The 12,495-nt window shown below is 48.9% G+C and overlaps 1 protein-coding gene across 1 annotated transcript in view; it reads left to right on the top strand.

The window, feature by feature from the left end:
• Positions 1 to 3,697: 3,697 nt before the first annotated feature.
• NOL6 (nucleolar protein 6) overlaps positions 3,698 to 12,495 on the top strand; it is a 98,946-nt gene continuing 90,148 nt past the window's right edge. Inside the window, exons 1-2 of the mRNA XM_040336050.1 lie at positions 3,698 to 3,805; positions 9,227 to 9,457. Of these exons, the coding sequence (XP_040191984.1) occupies positions 3,770 to 3,805; positions 9,227 to 9,457 (267 nt within the window). The 5' untranslated portion in view covers positions 3,698 to 3,769. The remainder of the gene's footprint in view (positions 3,806 to 9,226; positions 9,458 to 12,495) is intronic.

Below are 12,495 nucleotides of genomic sequence, written 5' to 3' on the forward strand. Positions count from 1 at the left end.
GCGATTTTTTTTAACAAAAATATGTAGAAGAATACGTATCGGCCTAAACCGAGGGAAATTTTTTTTTTTTTTTTTAAATTGGGATATTATTATAACAAAAAGTAAAAAATATTGGGCCAGATTCTCAAAGGGCTTACGACGGCGCAACGCCATTTGCGCCGTCGTAAGTCCTAATCTGGCCCGGCGTATCTATGCGACTGATTCTTAGAATCAGTTACGCATAGATATCCATTAGATCTGACAGGCGTAAGGCTCTTACGCTGTCAGATCTTAGATGCAATTTTTTTTCACGCCGTTAGGTGTCGCCGACGTCGTTTTCCCCGTTGTCTATGCAAATGAGCTATTTACGCGAGATTCCCGAACGTACGCGCGGTCGACGCAGTGAATTTACGACGTTTCCGTAGCATTTGCGACGCGTAAAGTTGCCCCTGCTATATGAGGGGCAACCAATGTTAAGTATGGCCGTCGTTCCCGCGTCGAAATTTAAAAATGTACGTCGTTTGCGTAAGTCGTCCGTGAATGGCGCTGGACGCAGAGATGATCAAATACCACCAAAAGAAAGCTCTCTTTGTGGGAAAAAAATGATAAAAATATAGTTTGGGTACAGTGTTGTATGACCGCGCAATTGTCATTCAAAATGCGTCAGCGCTGAAAGCTGAAAATTGGTCTGGGCACGAAGGGGGTTTAAGTGCCTAGTAATGAAGGGGTTAAAGAAGAAACAAAAGAACAGTGATACTCTGTTTGCAGATCCCTGCAATATCAATAACAATATTAACACGTCAGTATGAACTAGGCTACAATGTCATATAAAATAGTAGAACCGATCAAAGTAGTAGAACTGCTTAAAGTAATAGAACTGATGACTCGGTCAACGAGCAATGTAATGAATGTAGTGAATATACAACTCTAAATAGATAACCCTTGGGTGCTATAGCTATAGCTACCGTAATTAGGATGACCTGGCGTCCCAGGCCAAACTTCAATACAGTCTTCTGCTAACATTTCGTGCACTTGTGCGTTGGCATGCGGTGGCACGCAAACAGCAATTTATAATCCAAAGAGGGTAATAATAAATTGTTAAAAGTTTCCTGAATAGTCAAACCACAAAGATGGATACCAACAATCTGCCCTCCCCCAAGACAATCATTACTTTCAGGCAAGTGCCCGTCTCACCCAACCGGTTCAGGCCTTGTCCTTCTACGGCACACCGTTCGGTCGGTCAGCAGTCTCCGGTCCTCAGACAGGTCGCAGGGTTACTGGGTTCTCGTCCGATCACTCCGGCAGAAACTCCGTCCTTCCTTCTCAAAGGCTCTCCGCCCGGGCGTGAGTAGGCCTCAACTGCGGCCTACTCCCCGTGGAGACACTCCTGACAGTGTCCTCCTGGGTTAAGAGGCGGTCCTGAGAGAGCGCGCCAAACACGTCCTCTCTCTTAAATTACCTCGATTAGCAGGCGGTGCGGAAGTAGGGTGACCACGTGTCCCCGGATTGCCCGGGACAGTCCCACATTTTGCAGGTCTGTCCCGGGCACATTCATTCCAGGACAATACAGTGTCCCGCAATGAAACTGACACCGCCACCCCACGGGCCAATTTGATGCCCATAAAAAAGGCCGCCACATCACCGCTTTACTCTCTGACAGTACTTGTCCTGGCCGGGAATGCCTGGAGGAGCACAATCCCGCCCCCTGCTTGTGATTGGAGAAATGATAAATTCCGCCTCTTGCGTCCAATCACTGTGCTGTGATTTGTTACAGCACAAGCTGATTTTTGGGAAGGGAGGGTGTCCCTGAATGGTAGTTTGGAAATGTGGTCACCCTATGCGGAAGGCAAGGCATCTTGGAGTGGCACAGCTGCTCTCTGGGTAATGTAGTTCATTACAGGCCAGGGCAAATGGAGTCTCTTCTCCTTCTGAACTCAATTCCCCAAGATTCACTGCGGTACCAGGATGAATTGTAAACGACAGGTGGCTTTAACCCAACTCGGCCACAGGAGGGAGCTGAGATCCTTCACGATCAGCAATGGTAGTCTTTTGTATCACATCAGAAAGGGCGATACCCCGCTACACAAGTAAAACAGCAGTTCTAATGTGTTTTTCACTGCCATCTCCTTCCCCCAAACATTCTATATATTTTTTATTCTAACACCCTAGAGAATAAAATGGCGGTCGTTGCAATACTTTGTCACACCGCATTTGCACAACGGTCTTACAAGCGCACTTTTTTGGGGAAAAAATACACGTTTTTTAATAACAAAATAAGACAACAGTAAAGTTAGCCCAATTTTTTTGTTATATTCTGAAAGATAATGTTACGCCGAGTAAATTCATACCCAACATGTTACGCTTCCAAATTGCGCCCGCTCGTGGAATGGCGACAACCTTTTACCCTTTAAAATCTCCATAGGCGACGTTTAAAAAATTCTACAGGTTGCATGTTTTGAGTTACAGAGGAGGACTAGGGCTAGAATTATTGCTCTCGCTCTAACAATCGCGGCGATACCTCACATGTGTGATTTGAATATCATTTACATATGCGGGCGCTGCTCACGTATGTGTTTGCTTCTGCGCGCGAGCTCGGCAGGACGGGGCGCGTTTTCTGGCTCCTAACTTTTTTAGCTGGCTCCTAGATTCCAAGCAAATTTGTCAAACCCTGGTGTAAGGGGCCCCATAATTCCTGATGGCGGCCCTGCTGACAGTTCTACAAACCACTTTACATATTGCAAATTCACATCAGAGCTTACACTCCAAGCTTACCGCCGCTGTCCCCTGCTGGCCCACTGAGGGTAGGTGCCAGGTAGACGGCGGGCGGAGGGAAGGGGAGGGTCACAGTGGAAAGTTTTGATGGGCACAGTGGCAGCTTTTTCAATGGGTACAGTGGTGGTGTTTGATGGCACAGTGGCAGCATTTGATGGCACAATGGCTGCATTTCATGTGCACAGTGGCTTCAATTGATGGCCACAGTGGCTGCATTTGATGGGCACAGTGGCTGTGTTTGATGGGCACAGTGGCTGCAATTAATTGGTACAGTGGCTGCTATTGATGGGCACAGTGGCTGCTATTTTATCACAGTGGCTGCTATTGATTGGCACAGTGGCTGAGATTGATGGGCACAGTCTGCCCCCAACTCAGTCCGTCTCCACAATCTGACCCCCTCCGTCCGCCCCCACAATCTGCCATCCCCCAATATGAGCACCAAACCTTTAAAACGTTACAAGAGACTGTTTGAGAGAGACGTTTACCACATTATTAGAGACTTTTGAAGACTGCTAACACCTTACAAAAGACTGTTAGAGACTGCTGCCATGCTGCAAGAGATTGTTAGAGATTGCTGCCATGCTACAAGAGATTGTTAAGCTATTGCTGCCACGCTACAAGAGATTGCTGTCATGCTAAAAGAGACTGTCAGAGACTGCTACTACATTACAAGAAATTGTTGGAGCCTACATCCATACTACAAGAGGCTGTTACAATTGTCTAGCACATTATCAGAGAGCATTGTTCTTTGTAAGCTGTGTATACACACGGTATATTCTATACATGAAATATGTACATTTTATATTTCTCCAATGTGTGTTTTTCCTCTTAAAACATATGACTATGGGCACTCTGCCAGTAACCATCATGGCTCCCGCCACTCCTCACGTGAGGCGTTTCCCTTACCTGACATGGCAGCGGCAGACAGTGACGTCAAGCTTGCGCCAGTGGCGCTTGCCCAGTGATCGGAGCGAAGTGGGCGGAACCGGAGCAGTCAGCGCTGGGGACCCACGTGTGTATGTCCGGTGCGAAGATGAAGATGAAGCGGAGACAGGTGAGGGGGAGGCCGGCAGTCACGTGATGCGGGTGTCCCTGTCCCCCCTGGGGGGGTTGTTCCCCCAGGGAGGGGTAAACACTGGGGGGCAGTAGAGAGCATGGAGTGTGTACCAGTTAAAGGGGGACAGGTCCTCTTCCAGGTTGGTTGGGGGAGGGGCCTGTGTGGGAGAACTGGAGTCTATGGAGCTAAAATGTATCAGGCAGTGAATTCTATTATTAAAATTAGATGCAGATTGGACAGTGAATGGGCCCTTTGTTTGCACCATAAACAATTTCTGTTTTTCCCCCATAAAATTCAGTTTCCAGCTCTGCTGATCTTCTGCGGTTTCTTTCAGTCACTTCCTGTCTGTCCGCGCGCCGTCCAGCTGCACTTCATTTCCCCGGACCGGCTCCCTGATGGTGACAACAGGTGATCACACCATGTATGTGGGCAGAACTGCTTGTGACAACCCTGGGGAGCGATGGAAGACAGGGACAGAACGTTGTCACCCTATCACGGGAAGTGCCTGATCGAGGACCCTAATGGCAGGATCATTATTGAAAGCTTCCCCTCTACTAGCTGCACACACTCCAGACATCATCGCTGTGGACCGGCTTCCTGATGGTGACAACGCTGGTCTCTATTATTTGGGGACAATGTAGGAGAGAAAGTGAAAGACCAGGATGGGAGGGTTGTCACCCTGTAAAAGGAAGTGCCTTGGCTAGGACCTTCTCTGTAGGATTGCCACAGATTTTTGCAGGATGGCTTCATATCTGTATATGTTCAAAAGTTTTTATATTTTTTTTGGTTTACTTGAGGTATGTGAGCTTTTTTTTTTTTTTATCCAACATATGGCCTGTAGCTTTTTTTTTTTTTTTTGTTTAACCCTGAAATATGGACGGGAGCTTTTATTGGCCCAAAAGGGCCGGGAGCTTATTTTTTGGCCTGGTAGCTTTTTTTTTTTTTGGGGCTTGCTATAGGGACAGGAGCTTTTTCTTAACCTGAATAAGGGAAGAACGTATGGCCCGAAATTGGGACGGGAGCATTTATTGACCCGAAATCGGGACGGGAGCTTTTATTGGCCCGAAATCGGGACGGGAGCTTTTACAGGACGGGAGCTTTTATTGGCCCGAAATCGGGATGGGAGCTTTTACAGGACGGGAGCTTTTATTGGCCCGAAATCGGGATGGGAGCAATTGGGACTGGCGCTTTTATTGGCCCGAAATAGGGACAGGTCTTTTTTTTTGCCCACTATAGGGCCAGGAGGTTTTATTGGCCCAAGAGGGCCAGGAGGTTTTATTGGCCCAAGAGGGCCAGGAGGTTTTATTGGCCCAAGAGGGCCAGGAGGTTTTATTGGGCCAGGAGGTTTTATTGGCCCAAGAGGGCCAGGAGGTTTTATTGGCCCAAGAGGGCCGGGAGCTTTTATTGGCCCAAGAGGGCCGGGAGCTCATTTTTTGACCCGGGAGCTTTTTTTTTTTTGGGGGGCTTGCAATAGGGACGGGAGCTTTTTCTTAACCTGAATAAGGGAAGAACATATGGCCTGAAGTTAGGACGGGAGCTTTTATTGGCCCGAAATAGGGACGGGAGCTTTTATTGACCCGAAATCGGGACGGGAGCTTTTACAGGACGGGAGCTTTTATTGGCCCGAAATCGGGATGGGAGCAATTGGGACTGGCGCTTTTATTGGCCCGAAATAGGGACAGGTCTTTTTTTTTGCCCACTATAGGGACAGGAGGTTTTATTGGCCCAAGAGGGCCAGGAGGTTTTATTGGCCCAAGAGGGCCGGGAGGTTTTATTGGCCCAAGAGGGCCGGGAGGTTTTATTGGCCCAAGAGGGCCGGGAGGTTTTATTGGCCCAAGAGGGCCGGGAGGTTTTATTGGCCCAAGAGGGCCGGGAGGTTTTATTGGCCCAAGAGGGCCGGGAGGTTTTATTGGCCCAAGAGGGCCGGGAGCTCATTTTTTGACCCGGGAGCTTTTTTTTTTTTGGGGGGCTTGCAATAGGGACGGGAGCTTTTTCTTAACCTGAATAAGGGAAGAACATATGGCCTGAAGTTAGGACGGGAGCTTTTATTGGCCCGAAATAGGGACGGGAGCTTTTATTGGCCCGAAATAGGGACGGGAGCTTTTATTGGCCCGAAATCGGGACGGGAGCTTTTATTGGCCCGAAATCGGGACCGGCCTTTTTTTGTTTTGCCCACAATAGGGACAGGAGCTTTTATTGGCCTGGGAGCTTTATTTTGGCCATAAGTAGGGGCAGGCGCTTATTGGCCCAAAATAGGGAAGGAAGCTTTAAAAAAAAAATGTAACCCAAAATAGGGACTGGCACTTTTTTTTTTACCCAAAATAGAGACGGGAACTTTTATTGGCCCGCAATTGGGACGGGAGCTCTTGTGGGCCCGCAATTGGGACGGGAGCTCTTGTGGGCCCGCAATTGGGACGGGAGCTCTTGTGGGCCCGCAATTGGGACGGGAGCTCTTGTGGGCCCGCAATTGGGACGGGAGCTCTTGTGGGCCCGCAGTTGGGACGGGAGCTCTTGTGGGCCCGCAATTGGGACGGGAGCTCTTGTGGGCCCGCAATTGGGACGGGAGCTCTTGTGGGCCCGCAGTTGGGACGGGAGCTCTTGTGGGCCCGCAGTTGGGACGGGAGCTCTTGTGGGCCCGCAGTTGGGACGGGAGCTCTTGTGGGCCCGCAGTTGGGACGGGAGCTCTTGTGGGCCCGCAGTTGGGACGGGAGCTCTTGTGGGCCCGCAGTTGGGACGGGAGCTCTTGTGGGCCCGCAGTTGGGACGGGAGCACTTGTGGGCCCGCAGTTGGGACGGGAGCACTTGTGGGCCCGCAGTTGGGACGGGAGCTCTTGTGGGCCCGCAGTTGGGACGGGAGCTCTTGTGGGCCCGCAGTTGGGACGGGAGCTCTTGTGGGCCCGCAGTTGGGACGGGAGCTCTTGTGGGCCCGCAGTTGGGACGGGAGCTCTTGTGGGCCCGCAGTTGGGACGGGAGCTCTTGTGGGCCCGCAGTTGGGACGGGAGCTCTTGTGGGCCCGCAGTTGGGACGGGAGCTCTTGTGGGCCCGCAGTTGGGACGGGAGCTCTTGTGGGCCCGCAGTTGGGACGGGAGCTCTTGTGGGCCCGCAGTTGGGACGGGAGCTCTTGTGGGCCCGCAGTTGGGACGGGAGCTCTTGTGGGCCCGCAGTTGGGACGGGAGCTCTTGTGGGCCCGCAGTTGGGACGGGAGCTCTTGTGGGCCCGCAGTTGGGACGGGAGCTCTTGTGGGCCCGCAGTTGGGACGGGAGCTCTTGTGGGCCCGCAGTTGGGACGGGAGCTCTTGTGGGCCCGCTGTTGGGACGGGAGCTTTTTGTTGACCCGTAGGACAGACGGGTGTTAGAGCAGGGCATGCTCCCTCCCAGACAACGTCTTTTTCAGGGAAGTCCTCGCATATCTCAGTAGGACAATGCTAAACTCCCTACAGCATCAATGACAACAGCATGGCTTCCTAGTAGAAGAGTCCGGGAGCTTAACTGGCCTACCTGCAGTCCAGACCTTTCCCAAACGGAAAATATTTGGCGCATTTTAAAACTTTGCTGCCATCGGTTTCAAAATGACCTTTTTTTTTTTTTTTTCCTTTAAAATGGTTAAATTTTTCAGCTAAAACATTTGATATGATTTCTATTGTGAATAAAATATGGGTTTCTGAGAATTGTAAATCGCTGTGTTCTGTTTTAGGCCCCTTTCACAATGGGGCGGTTTGCAGGCACTTATTGCGCTAAAAATAGCGCCTGCAAATCGACCTGAAACAGCGGCTGCTGTTTCTCCAGTGTGAAAGCCCCGAGGGCTTTCACACTGGAGCGGTGCGCTAGCAGGACCGCTCCAAAAGTCCCGCTAGCCGCATCTTTGGAGCGGTGAGAGGAATGGTGTGTTTACCGCTCCTTACCATTAAAAACCGCAGCTATACCGCCGGCAAGGCGCATTGCCGGCGGTATTGACCCCTTTTCAGCTGCTAGCGGGGGTTAAAACCGCACTGATAGCAGCCGAATACTGCCGTAATTCCGACGGTATAGTGCCGCTAAAAATAGCGGCGCTATACCGCCACTCCCGCCCCAGTGTGAAAGGGGCCCTAGGTTCAGTTCACATTGGTGCGATACGGGAAACACTCTGAATCCTGTGCAAGGTTCCCACATCGCACCTGAATCGCAGGCGGTTCACAGTAAAGTTATCGACACCCCCATATCAGTTCGCAAATCACAGTGCAAACTGTGAAACGGTCCAGGAATCGGATCGCATGCGATCCAAATCCAGTGCAGACCAAAAAACAGGTCCTGTACCCACTTTTTTGGAATTTAGGTTGTACTTGGGGAAGAGATGCCACCAGGGTACACTGTGTGAAGAAGGCAAGCTGGTGGAGGCAGTGTGATGCTTTGTCTAGTGGTGTCCTTGCCTCAAAGGGGTCAGGGCTGTAATGGCAGCAAAAGAGGGACCGACTCAATATTAGGTGGGTGATCGATGTAGATTAGTCATTCTCAACCAGAGTTGGCTAGACGTTTCTCAACTCCAGTCCTCAAGGCGCCCCAACAGGTCATGTTTTCAGGCTTTCCATTGTTTTGCACAGGTGATTTCATCAGTTTCACTGCCTTAGTAATTACCACAGCTGTTTTATCCCAGGGAAATCCTGAAAACATGACCTGTTGGGGCGCCTTGAGGACTGGAGTTGAAAAACACTGGAGAGGTTCCTTGATATGTGGATGAATCTCCTATCTCAGTGACGGGGAACCTTGGCACCCCAGGTGTTTTGGAACTACATTTCCCATGACGCTCATGCACTCTGCAGTGTAGGTGAGCATCATGGGAAATGTAGTTCCAAAACATCTGGGGTGCCAAGGTTCACCATCACTGTAGACTAATGTTGCCTCCGTAATCCTGGCCCCGTAAGGGTGGTGATCACCATAGTAAGGGGCCTTCTTCCCATTGGCCCCTGATTAATTTTATTTTTAGCAGGGGTTCCCTGAGACTCAAAAAATATTCCAAGGGTTCTCCTGGGGTAAAAAGTTAGAGAAGAGCTGTTCTAGAAGGTTATTACCAATGATCATAGAATGAACCTGCCTGATGTGCCTATGGGGAGGAAGAACTACAGGTGGTGGCCTCTCATAGGGGGGGGTGCCGATATATTCTGCCCCCCTTGCAGGCTCAGTAATAAGGCACCGAGGAGGACCTGCAGACAGTATTGTGAGCGGGAAGCTTAGATCTAGACCAGTGATGGCGAACCTTGGCACCCCAGATGTTTTGGAACTGGAACTACATTTCCCATGATGCTCATGCACTCTACAGTGTAGTTGAGCATCATGGGAAATGTAGTTCCAAAACATCTGGGGTGCCAAGGTTCCCCATCACTGATCTATAGAAAGGATTTTTGGCCTTCTTCTTAAATAAACCTATGGACTCTTCTCTTTGCTAGAAGAATGGCCATGCCGCAGGAGAAGCCTTGCCTGAAGCTGTGGAAGAGTCGAAAAAGACCTCCGCGCCGAAGCAGAAAGGGAAGCGGGCTGCCAAGAGACCATCGAAGGCTAAAAACCCGAACCCGGCCAAGATGAAGAAGTCCGACCTCAACAAGCCAATGACTACAGAGGAACTGATCAAACTGAAAGAGGCGGAGCAAACCTATCATACCAGCCTCCTGCATATGCAGGTAAAACTACGCCCATTCCTCTTCTCGTAGTGCGCAATGTCTTCTCTTGTGATAGACCTGTGTAGAAGATCATTTTTATGTTCTTACATTTTTTTATAGCATATAACGTTGTATATGTATGTGTGTGGGTGTAATATATATATATATATATATAATAGGGTTTGACAAATTTGCTTGGAATCTAGGAGCCAGGTACGCGCCCCGTCCTGCCGAACGCATTCGAGGGAAGTAGATGGCAGTGAAAACACAGGGGAAGCTCCATTAGTCTTGTCATGCCAATGGCCACCACAAGATGGCGCAAGATCACAGAAGGAAGCATAGGCCTGCGCCCCCCGCCGCACCAGCCGGTAATTGAGGCCACGGCTTTCTGCAGGCCTATGCTTCCTTCCCCAGGTCGCTAATTCTAGTCGCAATTGCGACCTGGCACCCAGATCATATATCGCTCGCTCGCTCTCTCTCTCTCTCTCTCGCACTCGCTCTCTCTCTCTTGCTTGCTCTCTCTCGTGTTCTCTCTCGCGCTCTCTCTCTCTTTTCCTTTAGGCCCCGTACACACGATAGAATCCATCCGCTGAAAAATCTCAGCGGATAGATTCTATGGTGTGTACATTCCTGCGGATATTTATCCGCGGAAATTTCCCGATTCCAGCAGATAAAAATTTGTAGACATGTCTACAAATCTATCCGCTTGAATCGATCCCAACAGATTGATCCGCTGGTCTGTACAGACTCACCGGATCAATCCGTCCGAAGGGATCCCCCGCATGCGTCGTAATGATTCGACGCATGCGTGGAATTCCTTATATGACAGCGTTGCGCTCGTCGCCCGGGCCGACGGCGCGACACGTCATCGCGAGGGGATTTCGACGCGGATTTCGATCCTATGGTGAGTACACTCCATCGGATCCAAATCCGCTGAAATCCTCGAGGATTTATCCGCGGAAACGGTCCGCTGGACCGTATCCGCGGATAAATCCTCTCGTGTGTACTAGGCCTTAGACTTTTGTGTTTCCCATGATCCCAAAGTTCTGTCCATGCCACGCTTTACTAGACTGCACCACCATTTTAGCCACAACGCCGACCGCGATAGAGCCGAATGACGTTAATGCCCTTCAGTGCCGCCTTCTCACTGAAGGAGAAAAATTTCCAAAGTTCTAAAATAAATTATGAAAAAAAATAAATATATAAATAAAATAAATATATATATATTCATAATTTTCTGTCTTTTTTCGTTAGCAAAAAAAATAAAATAAATTATACCGTCATAAGAAAGCTCTATTTGTGTTAAAAAAAATGCATATGTGTACAGTGTTGCATGACCGCGCAATTGTCATTTAACCACTTCAGCCCCGGACCATATTGCTGCTCAAAGACCAGGCCACTTTTTGCGATTTGGCACTGCGTCGCTTTAACTGACAATTGCGCGGTCGTGCGACGTGGCTCCCAAACAAAGTTGGCGTCCTTTTTTTCCCCACAAATAGAACTTTTTTTTGGTGGTATGTGATCAGCTCTGCGGTTTTTCGCTATAAACAAAATTAGAGCGACAATTTTGAAAGAAATTAATATTTTTTACTTTTTGCTATAATAAATGTCCCCCAAAAATATATAAAAAAACAATTTTTTTTCTTAGTTTAGGCCGATACGTATTCTTCTACATATTTTTCGTAAAAAAAAAAAATCGCAATTGGTTTGCGCAAAAGTTATAGCGTTTACAAAATAGGGGATAGTTTTATGTCATTTTTATTAATATTTTTTTTTTTTTACTAGTAATGGCGGCGATCAGCGATTTTTATTTTTATTTTTATTTTTTCTATCGGTACTGCGACATTATGGCGGACACTTTTGACACATTTTTGGGACCATTGGCATTTTTAAAGCGATCAGTGCTATAAAAATGCATTGTTTACACACACAGCTCCCGGTTCTCGCTCTGTAACGAGCGATCGCGGGTGCCCGGCGGCGATTGCGCCCGGCAGGAACGAGCCGGGATCGGAAACGAGTGAGTGCGCCCGCCCCTATTGGCTGAAAGGCGAGATGACGTATAGCTACGTGATCTCGCCCAGCCGTGCCGACCTGCCGCCGTATTACTGCGGCAGCAGGTCGGCAAGTAGTTAACCACTTGAGACCTGCGCTATTGACAAAAGACGTCAACAGCGCGGCTCTCAAGTGCCAAGTGGACGTCTTTTAAAGTGCATTACCCGCGCGCGCCTCTGGGGGGCGCAGCGGGTAAACACTGTCCCGGCGCATCGCTGAAGAGCCGATGCGTGTACCTGGCGGCCGTGATGTCCGCCGGGTACACGCGATCGTCGGGAACACAGCAGGGACGTGGAGCTCTGTGTGTAAACACAGAGCTCCACGTGCTGTCAGAGGAGAGGAGACCGATCTGTGTCTCTTGTACATAGGGACACAGCATCGGTCACCTCCCCCAGTCACCCCCCTTCCCCCCACACAGTTAGAACACACCCAGGATACACATTTAACCCCTTCCTCAACCCCTAGTGTTAACCCCTTCACTGCCAGTCACATTTATACAGTAATTAGTGCATTTTTATAGCACTGATCGCTGTATAAATGTGAATGGTCCCAAATTTGTGTCAAAAGTGTCCGATACGTCCGCCGCAATATCGCAGTCCCAATAAAAATCGCAGATCGCCGCCATTACTAGTAAAAAAAAAAAAAAAACATAATTCTGTTCCCCATTTTGTAGGTGCTATAACTTTTGCGCAAACCAGTCGCTTATTGCGTTTTTTTTTTACAAAAATACGTCAAAATACGTATCGGCTTTAACCGAGAAAAAAAATTGTTTTTTAAAAAAAAAATTGGGATATTTATTATAGCAACAAGTAAAAAATATATATATATTTTTAAAATTGTCGCTCTTTTTTTTGTTTATAGCGCAAAAAATAAAAACCGCAGAGGTGATCAAATACCACCAAAATAAAGCTCTATTTGTGGGGGAAAAAAGACGTCAATTTTGTTTGGGAGCCACGTCGCACGACCGCGCAAATGTCAGTTAAAGCGACGCAGTGCCGGAAGCTGAA

The sequence above is a fragment of the Rana temporaria genome, chromosome 1 (assembly GCF_905171775.1).
Source record: "Rana temporaria chromosome 1, aRanTem1.1, whole genome shotgun sequence".
Taxonomy (NCBI): domain Eukaryota; kingdom Metazoa; phylum Chordata; class Amphibia; order Anura; family Ranidae; genus Rana; species Rana temporaria.